Raw genomic sequence first — 19,276 nt, 5'->3', positions numbered from 1 at the left:
CAATTATTTGATAATATTGATAACCAGATCAATGAGGAAGCATTTGTTTCCAGAATTTCAAATTGAACAAATTTTAAGGAAGGAGAAAGCTACGAATCAATCATATATTTCAAGGGAACCCATAGGACCAATAGTTGCCCAAATAGTTCAAATCCTATACCAAATTGAATATTATCGATTTAGGGTCGCAACAAAAAAAAATGGATCTCAATTCCGATATCAGGACAAAAAGTTATGCTCTAAAGAGTATAAGATGTGTAGTGTAAGTTTCTGTTTGGGCAAATTTCGAAACATAGAGGGCATGTTTCGAAATATAAGGCTGCGTTCTCTTTACTTTTCAATTTTCAGTTTTGAGTTTTGAATTCATTTTCAGTTTTCTGTTTTGATAATATATTTTTAGAAAATTGAAAACGCGTTCTCTTTGTCATTTTGAAAAACTATTTTTCAAAACAGAAAATTAGAAAACGCGTTCTCTTTGAAATTTTGAAAATATTTTTTTAATGATATTTTATTCAATAAATTTGATTATTAAGTAAATTATAAATATTTAATATTAATATATTATTAAAAAAATATATACATTTTAAAGTTAATGAATTTTGTAATATTTTTTTCCATTACAATAATAAAATATGAAAAAATAAATAAATAGATGTATTTTGAGTTTAGAGTTTGTTTTGGATGAAAACACTCAAAACAACATTTTGTTGTTTTGAGTTTTCTTTACAATTTTTTTTTTTGTTTTCAAAAATGTATTTTTAAAAACAGCAAAGAGAACGCGTTTTCATTATTTTAGAAAACTGAAAACTAAAAATGACTTAAAAACAGCAAAGAGAACGCAACCTAAGTTTTTGTTTGACTAAGTTTTGAAATATAGAGTGCATGTTTTGAAATATAAGTTTCTATTTGGGCATGTTTCAAAATACAAAGATTACGTTTCAAAATCAAAGTTTTTGCTTGATCAAGTTTGGAAATATAGGAGGTAGGTTTCGAAATCTTCAGCTCGAAAAGTCGACTAAACGCATATGAAACCAAAAATCCATGAACGAAAAACTCCCAAAACACCCATGAACACAACCCTAACCCCCAAGTTGCCATTTCTTGAATAAATAATGCCAAAACCAAGCCCCATAGAGACCAAAACAAGTCCCAACAAAAGATTTAAACAAGCCACAAGATTTAAAGAAAAAATGAAGATAGTCACACAACCAATGCAAAAATAGTTTTAACTACAAGGATATGAAGAACAAAGACATTTTGACATTCCATCCAAAAGAAGGAGAAACTTCTATAATATAAAAAAAGGTGCAAGAGGAACTTGTCTTTGAAGCTTGAACTGAAGGGAAGAAGAAGAATCCTCTTCAAAGCTACAAATCCCCACACCTTTGAAGCTTTAATTCAACCAAGAATAATGAAAGAAGAAAAAGAAGAATAAAAAGAAGAAGAAGATGGAAAAAGAAGAAGGAGCAGGGAGAAGAAACCAATGGGAGAGAAGGGAAGAAATAGAGAACAAAGAGATAACCACCCTCTTGAAAATTTACCATTTTGTCCTTCCACATAAAACACACAATTATTTAAATGATACCTGATCGGTGCTATCGAACACCGATAGATTAGATGAATAATGATTCGGATTTGCAATAAGGGTGCAACCCAAAGTCGTCTCCCAACGAACCTCAAACGGATCTGTCAAAACAAGATTAAACGAGGGGGGGTTGTGATGAAAACCGGAATTAAAAACGTTCAAGAATGAAACAAAGATGAACTAAAACTTAACCCGCTACAAACCCTACCTTCTTACCACGGTAATCCTTGTCTTACTTATAAAAACAATTTGTTTGGTTTGATTTTCTTTTGATTTGAAAAACTCTTCTACAACCGTAAAAGATTAAATCAAATCGAGCAATCGCTCATACAAATATACCGTTTCGTTTCTTTCTAATCAAAGCCTCAACCGAGTACATCAATTAAACCCATCCAAAGATCATGCATGCATTCACACAATCGCATAAAAGAAACATACAGAAACTTAGAGAAGGAAAAGAAACAAAATCATCCATAAAAACATGAAAATCGAGTTCTAAACCGGATTCAACAATATGACCGAGACTCAAATCGGGCAAGGGGTATGAGAATGTAGCGAATCACAAGCAAATTAGCCTTCCATCTTCTTGGTTGAAATCGTGAGAATCCTCCCAAAATCGGCCACCCCCAAAATCGGCCACTTAATGTGCTTAAATAGAGCTTAGGGAGGAAATCCTAAGTTACCGCAATTTCACAGCCGATTTCGAATAGGATAACGTGCATTTTGGGATTCAGCGCCTTCATAAAAATTGTATATCAGGAAGATTAGATGAATTTTGGCTTTTAAATCACTTGATTTGGATATCGGACGCCCAAGTTATGGCCTTTTAAAGATTCAGCATCTGTGCAGCTTTCCTAATTTGACCCAACTTTCTGGTCCCAACTTTGAAGCGCTTTTTAGAGGCCCAAACGAACTTGGATTTGGACAAACCATACCATTCCAGAAAGCCCAAGAAGTCCTCTATAATATCTCTGAAGACATCATTCACGTTCTGGGATTGTAACTTGGCCAAAAACTTGAAAGAAGCATAGAAAGTCAAATCTGTCAACACACTTTTGCTTCTTTGTCTCCAATCTCCTTGATTCCTTTCTTGCCATCAAAATTCCTCATGACCCAGGAAGCCCTAATCTGTCCAAAATAAGATAAAATAGCGTGAAGCCCAATTCCTATAAAATAAAATAAAACAAAATCAAGATGAATAAAATGACACAACTAACGTGCAAAAAGACTAAATATGAGGGCTAAATAATATGAAAATATGCGCTCTATCAAATTCCCCCACACTTAGACTTTTGCACTCCTGGGAAAAACACTAGACACTAACATTCAATAACAAAATGGATGTAAAAAATGCAAAATGAGAGACACAGCAAGTTTTATAGGAATTCAACACTCAAAGATCATCTTTCTTACACTTCCCAGACAAACAAGTAGCATGGCAATTTTACTTGGCAAGACAAGTCAAAATAAGCAGACCCTCATAGAATAAGAATATGCTCTCAAGTTCCTCAAATGCTATGCCTCACTCCACTCAATCACAATTCCACTACCAGATATGCTCATCTTCTAAATCTCCACTCTCAATGCTTTTTGCATGCAAATCAAAAGGACTTTTATTCATGGCTCTGAAAAGGATAGGAAGAAAACAATGAAAAGTAAAGTAAACCTTAGGAAGAAAACATTCAAGACAATCCAAGATCAATGAAGAACTATTAAGCAAGCAGAAAATAGACACATTTTTTTTTTTTTTTAAAGGTGGGTGCGTTTTACGCTCCATCCCAACCTTTGTGAGTGCGTTTTACCCTCCATCTCACCTTGACGAGTGCGTTTTACGCTCCATCTCACCTTGGCCTTTGGCCTTTCTATCTATTTTTCTTTTTGATTCCGAAGGACTTACTTAATATGTTGCCATAATCAAAGGATGCAATGAATGTTCTTCAACCTAAAGAAGGGGAAAGATTTTTTTTTTTTGTTTTTTTGTTTTATTTTGTAAAATGAAAGAGTGCCTTAATCATCTTTTCACATGCACGAGCACTGATAGCTTTAATAAAGATTCAAAACAAGCTATGGAGTAATACCCATAATTAGTGAATGCACGCATATCATAAGAAAGAACAAGCACAAATATCCTCACAAATACTACCTTAATCAACCCACTAAGCCAAACTCATTGCCAATTTACTTGAGAGCCCAAAAAGATAAGATCAACTTTCTAATCATGCCAAATTCTTTCAAACTCAATTTGCCTCATTTTGCCAAAAATCTTTTTTTTTTTTTGAAAATAAACTTCTATTCTAAAACTCCCCCCCCCACACTCAAACATTACATTGTCCTCAATGTAAGCATGCAACAAGAATCAGGTATAGGACGAGTAAGAAAAGTAAAGAGAGAGAAACAGCCTGGTGGTATCAAGTCGGAGGAAGGTCCAAGAGAGATAGCTCCTCCACTGTGTGTTCTGTAAAGCCCTCGTAGAAATGTTTAAGCCTCTGCCCATTAACTGTGAATTTCTTCGTAGTCGACCCGTCCATGATCTCAACTGCACCATAGAGAAAAACATGAGTAACCACAAAAGGACCAACCCATCTAGAACGCAACTTACCAGGCATCAGCTTTATGTGTTAATTGTAGAGGAGGACTTTATTGCCAACGTTGAACTCCTTCTTGGCAATCAATTTGTCGTGTGCAGCTTTGGTCTTTTCCTTGTAGATCCTGGAGTTCTCATATGCCTCTAACCTCAATTCCTCAAGTCATGCATTAAGTATCAACAAGAACAAAAACAAAACAAAACACACAAGGAAAAATCACATAAACACACCAAGAAAACACAAAATGGCCCAAAAAATGGTCTAAACGTTGGATTTTGGCCAAAATACGCCCTCCGTACTGCATAGGAGTGACTATTTCTCCCCACACCCCCATTCCTTTGGACACCAAAAATCAGGGCATTCTGAGATAGTCGTCGACAGTGAACAGTGCTGTTTATGACAAAAAAAAAAAAAACAGAAAACAAGCAAACCGAAAAGAAAAACACAAAGAATGAACAAAGAAAACACAAAGAATCAACAAGGAAATAAAATAAAAGAGAAACCAAAGAGCAAGATACGAAGAAGCGATAAAAGAAATCAACAAAGAATGAAAGAGAACTAAAAAGAAAAAGAAAAACAGAAAACAAATCTTGTTATGGCAGAACTGTTTGACGGTTCCCCGGCAACGGCGCCAAAATCTGATCAGTGCTGTCGAACACCGATAGATTAGATGAATAATGATTCGGATTTGCAATAAGGGTGCAACCCAAAGTCGTCTCCCAACGAACCTCAAACGGATCTGTCAAAACAAGATTAAACGAGGGGGGGTTGTGATGAAAACCGGAATTAAAAACGTTCAAGAATGAAACAAAGATGAACTAAAACGTAACCCGCTACAAACCCTACCTTCTTACCACGGTAATCCTTATCTCACTTATAAAAACAATCTGTTTGGTTTGATTTTCTTTTGATTTGAAAAACTCTTCTACAACCGTAAAAGATTAAATCAAATCGAGCAATCGCTCATACAAATATACCGTTTCGTTTCTTTCTAATCAAAGCCTCAACCGAGTACATCAATTAAACCCATCCAAAGATCATGCATGCATTCACACAATCACATAAAAGAAACATACATAAACTTAGAGAAGGAAAAGAAACAAAATCATCCATAAAAACATGAAAATCGAGTTCTAAACCGAATTCAACAATATGACCGAGACTCAAACCGGGCAAGGGGTACGAGAATGTAGCGAATCACAAGCAAATTAGCCTTCCATCTTCTTGGTTGAAATCGTGATAATCCTCCCAAAATCGGCCACTTAATGTGCTTAAATAGAGCTTAGGGAGGAAATCCTAAGTTACCGCAATTTCACAGCCAATTTCGAATAGGATAACGTACGTTTTGGGCTTAGGCGCCTTCATCAAAATTGTATATCAGGAAGATTAGATGAATTTTGACTTTTAAATCACTTGATTTGGATATCGGACGCCCAAGTTATGGCCTTTTAAAGATTCAGCATCTGTGCAGCTTTCCTAATTTGACCCAACTTTCTGGTCCCGACTTTGAAGCGCAGTTTAGAGGTCCAAACGAACTTGGATTTGGAAAAACCATACCATTCCAGAAATCCCAAGAAGTATTCTACAATATCTCTGAAGACATCATTCACATTCTGGGATTGTAACTTGGCCAAAAACTTGAAAGAAGCATAGAAGGTCAAATCTGTCAACACACTTTTGCTTCTTTGTCTCCAATCTCCTTGATTCCCTTCTTGCCATCAAAATTCCTCATGACCCAGGAAGCCCTAATCTGTCCAAAATAAGATAAAATAGTGTGAAGCCCAATTCCTATAAAAAAAAAAAAATCAAGATGAATAAAATGACACAACTAACGTGCAAAAAGACTAAATATGAGGGTTAAATAATATGAAAATATGCGCTCTATCAATACCCCTCTTGGACATTTCACAATATTCTTATTTATTTCTAATTTATTTTATCAAACCAATTATGAAATTATCCTTTTTGCTCTTACATTTTTCATAAAGCATGCCCCTTTTGGTCATTTGCCACATTTTTCATTTTCATTTAATTATAATGCCACCTTTTATTCACATTGGCCCAAGCCCAAATCAAAGCCCAATTAAATAAAATGACCCACTTCTATCTTAGGCCCCAAATAAAATAACACACACAGATATATTTAATTCATTTTAAGCCCAATGGCCTCAACCCAATTTATAAATGAATTTTAACTCTTCAATTCTATTGGGCCTTTTAACCCTTGGACCAAACCCATTATCCACACAATCATTCTTTAATTATTCACCATACATTGATTCCAAAAATAATATTTCCACTAATGTAACTTTTTCGCTAATGGCCTCTTAATTCTAATATTTCAAATATTAAATTCCATGATTAATATCCTCATATAAAAATAATTAATTCCAATGATGCCCCAAAATGTGACATACGAAATAAAATTTTAATAAATACTCTACACCTACTAACGGGTTGTTACACTATTAACCTTGTTAACATAGTCTCATCACAGAGTGCATGAATATTTATTTTTTCTGAAAACAAATCACGATGTTTTACATAAGTTTATATAGATAAAACTAAATATATTTGTTATTTAATAGTAAAATTTAAGGGTATATACATACTCAAGGTGCTCAATAAAATTTAAGGGTATATATTTGTTCTTCCACACGATTCTTGAAATTTAGTATTATCTTTGCCAACAACCTCCCCAAAAATGTTTGCATTAAATTGGGTCAAGATGTTAATTATAATTAAATTAAAAAAATCATAATATTAAAATATTATGCATACCAAATAATTCGTTTTGCTGCACCCAAAATTTCACCAAATGCCTGGACACATAATTGCTTGATGGAAAATTTTTGTCAATAGCTTCCATAACAGTCGTCTTTGGCATAAAATCTAATTTGTACTTGTGTCTTGTAGTCTTGAACTTCATGTTGTTATATTTGACTATGAAGTTGCACGCAATGTATAGCTTACCCTCACATATCAATATTTTGAACATCTGAACGTTTGATTGTTGCATGAATTCTACCACCCTATTATTTTTAAGGTAAGACTTTATTGAATAACACTTGAAAATCTATCATTTTCTAGATTATATATTTTCTCCTTTCCATCCAAATCTCAAGAAATTGTTGGGATTATTATTCTGTTGATTATATATTTTCTCCTTTCCATCCAAGTCTCACTAAATTTTTGGAATTATTATTCTATCAATTTAAGGATTGAAAACCAAATTAAATGTTTTTTTTTTAATTTTGTCATTGAATGATAAATCTGTTTTTTTATAAATATATTTACCTTTTTTGTCTATTTATTTAAAAATAAAACTCCATAATTAAATGTTTTTTTATCATTCATTAATTCACAGTATGAATGGGATTATTATTCTATCTATTCAATAATTTTTTCCCAAATTAAATGTTTTTGTAAATTCCTTCATTGAATCATAAATCTGTTTTCTTGAGCTCTGCCTCCATCCTTTTTTTTTTGTGTACCTTAATAATATATTTATCTTTTTTTTGTCAATTTTATATATTTCATGAAGAATTAAATGTTTTTTTATCCTTAATGAAATCACGGTAAAATTGGGATTATTATTATGTCAATTGAATAATTTCCACCCAAATTAAATATTTTGATTAGTTCTTCCATTGAATCATTAATCTGTTTTCCGGAGGTCTGTATACTTCATTTTTCTTGTGTGCCCTAATAATATATTTACCTATTTCTATTAATTTAATATTAGACCGTACTAGCCCAATCTCGACTTTTGGCCTACGACCCAATCTCGGTCTTTGGCCTTATCATCGGCCCATGGCCCTCGACTCAATCTTGGCCCCTAACTCGATCCTAGCCTACAACAACATCAGTGCAGCCGTATATTGGATACTCACACGCCCGCTCAAGATCCCATCCTCATTTATGGTAGATCCCATCCTCATTAATGGCAGATCCTGTCCACATTAATGAAGGTTCTACCGACGCCATGCTATCATTTGGGAGCCTTCACCAATGCTGGATACTTAGTTCCATCACCTTACAAACACACAACACATGCATGCAAGAGAATCTCTTCTCCTTCTATATAAATCAACTATTTTCAGAGCCAAGGTATATTCTTTTCTTTGATCCACTGATACTCTGTCATTTTTACTCTCTTACTCACTTGAGATTTAGAGTGCTTGCAAGGTGCTAGCCGTCCCATCCCCTAATGGATCGATCGTCGAAGTCCGTCCCTTGCCATTGTAGGCCCACCTCTGATCACATTCTTTGGCCAGAAAAGAACGGATATATATAATGAAGAAATAAATATATTTTTATCTTTCGTTAAATCACGATATGAATGGGATTATTAGTAATCCTAACCGTCAATTTTTTTTCCAATTGTCTTTACGTTGTTTTCTCATTTTTTATTGTCTTAAAAGTATATCTATAGTTAAATAAAACACTTTTTATTGTACTTATCATATAGCTGTGAATCCCTTGTTTTTTTCATCTTGTTTTTGCGTGTTGATATGTATGTGTTTTTTTGCCCTAACCAATAGCTTTTATTGTACAAATTATATTTTTGATATTATTAAGTGTTCTTTTTTTTTTTTTTCAATCATTGTATTTTTTTTTTAAAAAAGAACAGATAACAACATATCCTAAAATTTATATAAAGGCTCAGAAAAGTGCATGTTCTGCATTACGAATCTTAAAAAAAAAAAAAATACAACATGAAGAATCATGTAGTGCATGTTAACACATTTGAAATTTGACTATTCTATAGAACGGATGAAAAATAAATAAATATATACAACATTTAAAATAAAGTAGTGCGTAAACAATAAAACCTCTGCATCTGCGAAGACTATCTTAATTCTGTATGTTTCTACCTTATTCTTGAAGCAAGGAACCTCCCAAATCCTTACAACCCGAACCTTCAACCTCCATTAGGTCTTTGTAGAGTCTACTTCACTGAGGAAATTACATGGTTTGGCCATTTTCGAGTACATAATTGATTTACAATAAGCTGGATGCATATTTTTTTTTCAGTGCAGGAAAAGCCAGAGAACAAATGAGGCAATTTATACGACATCTTAATTTATAAAGGATGTAGGAAATGGATTTGAAATGGATTCATTTTATTCTGGAAAGTGTGTATTTTTTTTTTGGGAATTGTTAATTCTTAAAATTATTCTTTTTCTCGAGAAACATAGAAAAAAGAAACATGGGAAAACACATCCAGACGGTACATTAATTTTTATTGAAATTTTGATTACTCATTACCCTTTTTCGCTACATTTTTATTCAATGGAAATATGACTTTTCATCAGCTAGAGTTAGGGAATTAAATTGCCGTAATAAATGCCTAATGTGTATATGTAGATGACGTTTTTAGAGAAAAAAGTTATTGACTTTTCCCTGATGGCTATCCTTCTTTTATATATATATATATTAACATATTAAGATTAAGATTGAGATTAAGATAGGATTATAGGATAAGATATAGGATAATTCTAATATATAGATAAATATGTAACGTATATATATATATTGCTGTATTTTCACGTCCTCATTTTTGGATTTTTGCTACGTCTGTGTTAGTGTCGTGTTCGTTTCCGTGTTGCTATAATAATTTTAATCTTAAAAAAATAGAGTCCACCCATTTCGCCTATAGAGAATTTTTGATGTAGAGTAATGCTACCCAACCCTAATAATGTAGAGTAATGTCATTTTTCTAGACTGGAGATGGATTTTCAGTTGACATATTAAGTTCGAGAAAAAAAGCTGGTCGTTTCTGTCTCTAGTCGCCGGCCATGTTGGAACTGACGATTGGAATCACCTTGATCTTGTGACCCACATAACCAAAAACAAAAACGTTCCGACGGTTGAATCTCACTAGATCTGAAAATCATTTTTTTGCTAAACAACTTTAAATACTTACTTTAAATATGAGAACTCCAGTTGTCGATGTCTAGGATGACAGTCAGTTGGCTGGAGAATAGAGAAGGGACTTCTAGACAAGAAAAAAGAGTGCGAGCTGGCGGACGACAACTACTGATTCGAGAAAAAGAAAAGACGGAGATGCAGACGAGAAGGAAAGAAGAACGGGCGAAGGTGGTTGCTAGGGCTTGCTCCAGTTTCCCCACCTCCACCTATCATTTTATACTGCGACTCAGGAGCGTCGGTCCCGAGTCGAGTTGACTCCTGCACATTTTAAGTCCAAACTCCAGAGGTCCTGAGAAACGCTTTCCTATCAGGGCTGGCCCTGAGGGTAGGCAACCAAGGCCGGTCCTGGCCTTGTTGTCATGGGCCCAGGTGGCCTTGTAGGCATGAGCCCATCTCATTATATATATATATATATATAATGTTAAATAATATTAGGGGCTTGAGATGTTAGGGTCCATATAAAATATGGATTGTCAAAGTATAATATGAATTGTCAAATGCACAATTATCTTTGGATAAACTATATTTATTAAAATTTATTTTCACTATCAAAACATTTTTATTGGTTGATAATAAATTCACTTTATTTTCACCCATATTACCAATTAACAAAATATTTTAAATTTAAAAAAAGTTTAATAAAGATATCTTTATCATCTAGATCCTTAAGCATGCAATCGTTTTTTTTCGAGAGTATTGGTTTGGCTAGAAATCATGTCATTTTCATTGTCACCATGATAAATAGCGCCCACCCACTTCGCCTCTCGGCCTGAAGCCTCTATTATTTCATTGTCACCATGATACAATATATTATTTGTGAAATTACTAATTAGTAGTTTAGGGTAGGTTTAATTTCATTGTCACCTTGATAAAATAAGGGACGAATTCATAATTAATATAAATGAATATAACAGATTTGTTTTTAGTCACTTCACAGGAAAAAAACGTTTCTGAAGTCTTAAACAAACTAATTGCACTATCTAGCCACTTTTATGTACAATACCTAAAATATCCTTAATGAGATTTTAAAATGGAAAGGCCACATTACCCTTAGCCCCATTTACCAAAATACCCTTGTCTCTTTCACTTACCTTTCTCCTCTCTTCCAATATTCACGCTCCTACATTCTTTTCATTTTGTCGACTTTCTTCTCCATTGGCGAAACCATCAAACTTAACCATTCTTCCTACATTCAATCTTTTGCTTGTTGGGTCATTTAACTTCTTCATCAATCATCGCAAAGACCTCATTGAAGCCACATTCACGAGAAGTTTTCCTTTCCAAGAAGCATTCAAGGTATTGATTTTGATTTATATTTGTTTTGTTTTTCAAAAGTACTTTTTGTGTTGATATTGCTTATTTAAGTTGTGTAGAATAGTTGTGGTTGTGAATAAAATATTTTTGGTAGATATTCATTCTAGATCTATGTGAAAAAAAAGAATTTCAAAAAAGGCACACAGCCATCGAAATTTTCAGAAATGAGACACAGTCATCGGGCTTAGTTGGGGGCACAAAGCCCGATGAGATCCCCATCGGGCTTCGTATTCATCGGGCTTTGACCCAAAGCCCGATTACCATCGGGCTTCATCGCCGACGAAGCCCGATGGGACAAGTCCCATCGGGCTTTCGTAGAGCAATGAAGCCCGATAGTCCGTATATCCCATCGGGCTTCATAGCATACAAAGCCCGATGGGACCCCATCGGGCTTTGTCAGGAGATGAAGCCCGATAGGACCAACTAAGCCCGATAGGCTTCCTATTGGCCTCTGCCCCACGAGACTTGATGGGTTGGCAATAAAGCCCGATAGGACTTTTTATCAGGCTTAATTGGCCAATGAAACCTGATAAGAAGCCCTCAGACAGAACTCTCATGTGTGCAAAAATGTGATAAAATAATTTTTTAAAAATTATGTTAAAATCCTCCAATATTTTTATAATTTTTTTAAAAAATTTTCATAAACTTTATTTTAGTTATAATTAGAGAAGATTATAGTAATAATAAAAATTTTATTTTGTAAGTAAAAAAAATCATGTATTTATGTTGTATAAATTCTCTTTATGAATTCGTCCCATTAAATAGTCTAACTTCTTACTTTGAATCTTGTAGCAATGGATAAAGTGCCGTTGGTAATTATGTGGAACGGAGAATGGAACGATGATAAGTACACCGGGGGTAATAAAACGTGTATGATGGCCAATAAGAATGCGACTTTTACTCAATTAACTGATATTGTTTACATAGTAACGGGAATTGATAAAACAAGGTACGACATCAACATTCATTTTTTAATGGAACCATCATGCAGTCTTCCAGCCACTAAGCTCCCTATCAAGGACGATTATGGTGTTGAGTTTGTTATGTACGAAGGAAGTAAATATAAGGTGATCTATGTTGATATGATTCGTAGAGATGCTGGAGTTTGTAACATACATAGTGAGCCGCAATACCAATTTCCTTCAAATAGTGGTGGTAATCAGGATTCAGGTGTTGACGTTCCACTTACATCAGCACGTAGTCCACTGCGGAACGATGATTTTGGTATATATGGTACGGTTGGTTTTTCAGATGATGCTTCACACACAGATGATGATGGTGATAATGAAACAGATGATAATGGTGATGATAACAGTGGTGATGACAGTGGAGGTGGTGGTGAAGGAGGAGCCAGTCCGGATTATCCAGAAGTAAGATTTTCAGGTTCTCAATTTGAGGACAACCCTTTACATGGAAATTGGGTTGTTCCTGGTGTAGAAAATTATGCAATTGAGGCAACGTGACCCGAAGTGTTGATTCCTTACCAGGGTGATATTTTTTACCAAGGCGCATTATTTAAAAGTAAACAAGAATTGATTTTGGCATTTGGAAAATGTTGTGTTGATGTGAAAATAGACTATTGAATCAGACGTTCATGCACGGTTCGATTTGAGGCTGGTTGCAAAGATGTGAATTGCAAGTTTTTGCTTCGTGCAAGATGTAGACCTGGTTGTACGTTTTGTCATGTGGTGAAGTTTATGCCGGGTCACACATGTAGTCCAGACATCTACGATTCATATTTTCGGAGTGTGAAGGCTATTGTCATCGGGAGTTTGTTCTCACAACGAGTGGCAATTAGTGAATATACACCTGGAATGCTAATGGGAGAGCTGCTTGAGCAGCATGGTGTACAGATCATGTACACTAAAGCTTGGAGGTCTTTACAACATGCAAAGAGACTTGCTTATGGCAATGCAGATGAGTCATTTCAGCAGCTACTCTTATATTTTCACATGTTGAAAGAAACAAATCCCGGCACTATCACGGCAATAGAGACAAATGAAAATAATCGTTTCTTGTATTCATTTTTTTCTCTTGGAGCTTCACTTCAGGGTTTTCGATCTTACATAAGACCGGTTGTTGCTGTTGATGCCACCCATTTGAAAGGTAAATATAAAGGCGTGATTTTTGTTGCCACTTGCAAAGATGGAGAGGAGATGATTTATCCCATCGCTTTTGGATTTGGGGATGGTGAGTCTGACAGATCATGGATTTGGTTTTTAAGAAAATTAAGAGAAGCTATTAGCGTGCCGGAGGATTTGGTAATTGTGTCCGATCGACACCAAAGCATTGTGAACGCGATGAGCCTTGTTTTCCCTCATGTCCCACATGTATTTTGTTTCTTCCACCTTAAGCAAAACCTAAAGAAACGATGTAGACAACGAAAGGATGTGATGGAGACATTCTACCGTGTAGCATACAGCTACACCCAAGTAGAGTGTGATACACACTTGGCAGAAATTCAATTGATGCATCCTCAAGCGCATCTAACATTAGTGGAAGCAGGAATGGAAAGGTGGTCACGTGCATATTGTTCGAGAAGAAGATATTCCATGATGACCACCAATATTGCCGAGTCTCTCAATAAATGCATGATGAAAGCACGTCGGTTGCCTATAACGAGTGCACATGAATTTTTGAGACATATGCTTCAAAAATGGTTTAGCGACAGACGTGCTACTGCTGACAGGATTGTAACTGAGATTACCTCTGCTGCATTGGCACATGTCAACTTTGCCCATAGCAAAACATTAGATCGAGGATGTAGTGTAGTTCCTATAATACACGGAAACAAGTTCCTCGTGAAACATGCAAAGGAAGGCGATGGGATCGTTAACATTGATGCAAAAACATGCAGTTGTCGTAAATGGGATCTTGATCAATTACCGTGTCTTCATGCAGTTGCTGCTGGCAGGTATCATGGTTTGACTTTATTGTTCTTATTACATTCATTGTTTAATGTGATATATTAACACTCTATCTTGCTTTGTTTATCGTACGTGACAGTTTCATGCGGGTGCACTATAATTCGTTTTGTCATCCATATTACACTGCAAGCTGGGTCAAAAAAGCATATGAACTTCCCATTAATCCGGTCCCTAACAAGTCCGCTTGGGTTATTGCTGCACATGTTGGAAGGGTGGTTGTACACCCACCCGTACAAAGAAGACAACCGGGTAGACCAAGAGAGGGTCGGATTCCTTCTAGTGGGGAAGCTCGTCGAAGGAAAAAATGTGAAAAATGCGGTGCACAAGGGCACAACCGTCTATCTTGCCCTAATGAATGGTCTTCTTCCATTGGAGAGTCGAGCACAGCCGCTACTACTATAGAATCAAGAGATGCTGCCATGGCCACTGCAAGAGAAAATCGAAAATGCAGCATTTGCAAAGAGGCTGGACACACTCGTCGTCGGTGCCCTATACAGTTGAGCAATCAAGGTGATGATAATTTTGGCAATGATCTAAACAATCAATAGAGATGAACTCATTCAGGAATGATAATGTCGTCACTTATGTTAATTGTTAGATTGTTTGAAGAATAATGTGATTCCTTACTTGCATTTACAGTGTGAATGGATTTATTACTGACCATATCCTTCATGTATCAGCAATGCTCAAAAATCACTTCCACAAGAGAAAAAGGATCACCAAAAGGCTTCTTCTAAGATATCATCAATCAAAACTAGTTTTTGTCATTCTCCACCAGAAATGAATGTTGTGTTTTACATTATTATTTGAATTCAAAATATTTTAGCAATTGTAATCTTTCGGTTTCTTTAATTTAAACTTGTAATTATGATTGAAATGTGGTTGTTTGTTGATGGAGAGAGAGACTGAGTCTCTAATGTAGGTTGAATGGCCTGAAAACAAAGGAGATTCTGCCAAAATTTTCTAAAATTCAGTGATTTACTTGTTTTCAAACTATTGGGAAACTAGGAAAAAACACCAATACAAAAAAAAAAGAAAAAAAAAAAAAACCTATCGGGCTTCGTGCGCCTACAAAGCCCGATAGGCTATTTCTTCCCCCTTTTTAAAAAAAAAAAAAAAATTTCAATTATTTTTTAGGTTCAATTACCACTAAAATGAGCTCTTCTAAGGTTTTTCGTGTTAATTAAACACAAAATGCACATCAAACAACTCTATACATCACATTGGAACTAAGGTGGAATGGATGGATGATTAAGTGTTCCTCCTTCTATCTATCAAGTGTTGTTTAAATTGGACCAAAGAGATCTTAGCATATTCTATAAATTAAAATTTGGAATAATGAGTAAGTGATTTACTTGTTTTCAAACTATTCTAGAAAAAAACACCACTACAAAAAAAAAAAAAAAAAAAAAAAATCTATCGGGCTTCGTGCGCCTACAAAGCCCGATAGCCCATCATCAAAGCCCGATAGGCTATTTCTTCCCTTTTTTTTTAAAAAAAAAAAATTTCAATTATTTTTTAGGTTCAATTACCACTAAAATGAGCTCTTCTAAGGTTTTTCGTGTTAATTAAACACAAAATGCACATCAAACAACTCTATACATCACATTGGAACTAAGGTGGAATGGATGGATGATTAAGTGTTCCTCCTTCTATCTATCAAGTGTTGTTTAAATTGGACCAAAGAGATCTTAGCATATTCTATAAATTAAAATTTGGAATAATGAGTAAGTGATTTATTTGTTTTCAAACTATTCTAGAAAAAAAACACCACTACAAAAAAAAAAAAAAAAAAAAAAAAAATCTATCGGGCTTCGTGCGCTTACAAAGCCCGATAGGGCATTTTCAAAGCCCGATAGCCCATCATCAAAGCCCGATAGGCTATTTCTTCCCTTTTTTTAAAAAAAAAAAAAATTCAATTATTTTTTAGGTTCAATTATCACTAAAATGAGCTCTTCTAAGGTTTTTCGTGTTAATTAAACACAAAATGCACATCAAACAACTCTATACATCACATTGGAACTAAGGTGGAATGGATGGATGATTAAGTGTTCCACCTTCTATCTATCAAATGTTGTTTAAATTGGACCAAAGAGATTGTAGCATATTCTATAAATTAAAATTTAGAATAATGAGTAGGTGATTTACTTGTTTTCAAACTATTCTAGAAAAAAACACCACTACAAAAAAAAAAAAAAAAAAAAAAAAACCTATCGGGCTTTGTGCGCCTACAAAGCCCGATAGGGCATCATCAAAGCTCGATAGGCTATTTCTTCCCCCTTTTTTTTAAAAAAAAAAATTTTAATTATTTTTTAGGTTCAATTACCACTAAAATGAGCTCTTCTAAGGTTTTTTGTGTTAATTAAACACAAAATGCACATCAAACAACTCTATACATCACATTGGAATTAAGGTGGAATGGATGGATGATTAAGTGTTCCTCCTTCTATCTATCAAGTGTTGTTTAAATTGGACCAAAGAGATCTTAGCATATTCTATAAATTAAAATTTGGAATAATGAGTAAGTGATTTACTTGTTTTCAAACTATTTTAGAAAAAAACACCACTACAAAAAAAAAAAAAAAAAACCTATCGGGCTTCGTGCGCCTACAAAGCCCGATAAGGCATTTTCAAAGCTCGATAGGGCATCATCAAAGCCCGATAGGCTATTTCTTCCCCCTTTTTTTTTAAAAAAAAAATTTCAATTATTTTTTAAGTTCAATTACCACTAAAATGAGCTCTTCTAAGGTTTTTCGTCTTAATTAAACACAAAATGCACATCAAACAACTCTATACATCACATTGGAACTAAGGTGGAATGGATGGATGATTAAGTGTTCCTCCTTTTATCTATCAAGTGTTGTTTAAATTAGACCAAAGAGATCTTAGCATATTCTATAAATTAAAATTTGGAATAATGAGTAAGTGATTTACTTGTTTTCAAACTATTCTAGAAAAAAACACCACTACAAAAAAAAAAAATAAAAAAACCTATCGGGCTTCGTGCGCCTACAAAGCCCGATAGGCTATTTCTTCCCCCCTTTTTTTTTTTTTTAATTTTTCAATTATTTTTTAGGTTCAATTACCACTAAAATGAGCTCTTCTAAGGTTTTTCGTGTTAATTAAATAAATTAGCCTATCGGGTTTCGTGACCCTACATTTTATCGTTCTTTACATTTAGTTAATCAAATTTTTAAAAAATTTCGGCAGAATCTCCCCTGTTTTTTGACAATAAACCTGCATTAGAGAAGTCTCCCTATCCAACAACAAACTACCTCCACAACCACTTATCTCACCAACAACACAAAAACACATATCATCAAGAAAAATAGCCACATCCTAAGTATACACTAACTACTTCTATCTAGTTCAAATCACACCACTTTACAAAAGAATACATTGATATATCTATACAACAGTGTTATGTCTATACAAAAAAATTCCTATCTGCCTACGAAGGGTACGAATATCCGGAGTTGGTTGCATCTGCCACTGATCCTCATTATGCGTCAAGATGTCATGGGCATATTTTAAAATAAGGCACCCACAACTATCCTTGTATTAGACATAATAATCAATTGAAAAATAATCATATTGAAAAATTCAATTGACTCTATAATAAGATTTTAATTAATTAATTTACCCGTCCTGTTGTTGAGGCACCTTCTGAGGATCAATACTCTCCACCTCCCATTCACTATCGTAAGTGGCAGTTTCGATTGCTTGGGAGTAATATGCACTGCTCTTCAGCATAATAGGTAGGAGGCTTGCCAATGGTTATACAGATTCTACTTGGATCGTCCAGCTGTCTTTGTTAGTGGCGTTGGAGTCATATATCACAACTTTTCTATCCTTCAAACAAATCTTGACCAGAAACCAATGATAATTCATGTAATTACACGGGACCAAAACCTGCATTTTTAAAGATGTGTTAGTTATACGAAAATAAATACATCAATGATAACATTATTAACATGTACGTAGTCGACCGTCCACCAAGGAAGATTTCTGTCAATGCTCCCATCAACGAAACGTGCCCACTCTTTCGGGACAGTCCCCGTAGAAGGCACGAAAACTGTCCTAGTGTCCCCGTATGTTTTTTTCCAAAAATCTGCTATAGACACCTGCAACCAAACAAAAAGAAAACAGAACAATAACCCGGTCGACACACTAAATTGAAATGCAACAAAACAAAAAATACAAGAGTAATTTAATATGCTTGGAGAGCTCACAAATAGCCCGGTCGACATGATAGCATAATTCCTATCGTATCGTGGATGAGATTGTGCACGTCTTAAGCAACACATGTAACTATCAATGTGTTCCTCCCCCAACCATTCGGTTTCCTTCTCTATGCGCTGGAAGTCGACCGGGGATAGATTGAGCACGTAACCAGTGTCACGACTACAATAACCAAGAATTAGAATTTCTAAAGTTAATAACGTCTTGTTGTTGTAAATAGAAAAATAATACAAGTTACTTACCAAATATCTTCTTTAGAGGTTATGAACTCAATGTAGCTTTTAGGGGGGTTAAGACCATCATCCCCAACTTCATCCTCCACTTGGTCAGGAACTGATGACACTGCCTCCAGGTCTGCCTCATTCGCTAGGACATCTTTCTTTCTCTTCTTCGGTCGGATCGGATCAGTGTAAGGAGATTTTAAAAACTGCGATGGTTGTTTCTCTCGCATAGTACGTTTGCTGACTCGAACCGTTTGATCTTTTAACTGTACGATATGTGATTCCATATAAATAACTAGTTATTACAACATGCATTTTTAACACGATATGTAAAACGTATAAATAAAAGTGAATTAAGAACTTACCACAGATGTAGATGTCTGGCCCTGGAAATCGTGATGATCAAGATCTATCTGATCAGCACCCAAGTGCTGCTCATCGCCATCGTCATTGTGAGATGGGGAATCC

General features: G+C 34.8%; 2 protein-coding genes across 2 annotated transcripts; both read left to right on the top strand.

The window, feature by feature from the left end:
* Positions 1 to 12,212: 12,212 nt before the first annotated feature.
* On the top strand, positions 12,213 to 13,854 carry LOC127809358 (uncharacterized). Its single transcript, XM_052348120.1, has 3 exons — positions 12,213 to 12,877; positions 13,007 to 13,748; positions 13,834 to 13,854. The coding sequence occupies exons 1-3, from the start codon at positions 12,213 to 12,215 to the stop codon at positions 13,852 to 13,854; spliced, it is 1,428 nt and encodes a 475-aa protein (XP_052204080.1).
* A 1-nt stretch (position 13,855) lies between these two features.
* LOC127809357 (uncharacterized) lies at positions 13,856 to 14,893 on the top strand. The gene is made up of 2 exons (XM_052348119.1): positions 13,856 to 14,332; positions 14,425 to 14,893. The coding sequence occupies exons 1-2, from the start codon at positions 13,887 to 13,889 to the stop codon at positions 14,891 to 14,893; spliced, it is 915 nt and encodes a 304-aa protein (XP_052204079.1). The 5' UTR covers positions 13,856 to 13,886.
* The last annotated feature ends 4,383 nt before the right edge of the window (positions 14,894 to 19,276 follow it).

This window comes from Diospyros lotus, chromosome 9, assembly GCF_014633365.1.
Source record: "Diospyros lotus cultivar Yz01 chromosome 9, ASM1463336v1, whole genome shotgun sequence".
Classification (NCBI taxonomy): Eukaryota; Viridiplantae; Streptophyta; class Magnoliopsida; order Ericales; family Ebenaceae; genus Diospyros; species Diospyros lotus.
This window is presented reverse-complemented; position numbering and strand designations above follow the sequence as displayed.

Excerpts from the sequence above, each read along its gene's own strand:
- LOC127809358 (XM_052348120.1), top strand. The coding sequence starts at position 12,213 with ATGGATAAAGTGCCGTTGGTAATTATGTGGAACGGAGAATGGAACGAT. Across the intron at positions 12,878-13,006 it reads AATTATGCAATTGAGGCAAC|ACGTTCATGCACGGTTCGAT; the intron begins GTGACCCGAAGT and ends CTATTGAATCAG. Across the intron at positions 13,749-13,833 it reads TTTTCCCTCATGTCCCACAT|CATACAGCTACACCCAAGTA; the intron begins GTATTTTGTTTC and ends TCTACCGTGTAG.
- LOC127809357 (XM_052348119.1), top strand. The coding sequence starts at position 13,887 with ATGCATCCTCAAGCGCATCTAACATTAGTGGAAGCAGGAATGGAAAGG. Across the intron at positions 14,333-14,424 it reads CATGCAGTTGCTGCTGGCAG|TTTCATGCGGGTGCACTATA; the intron begins GTATCATGGTTT and ends CGTACGTGACAG.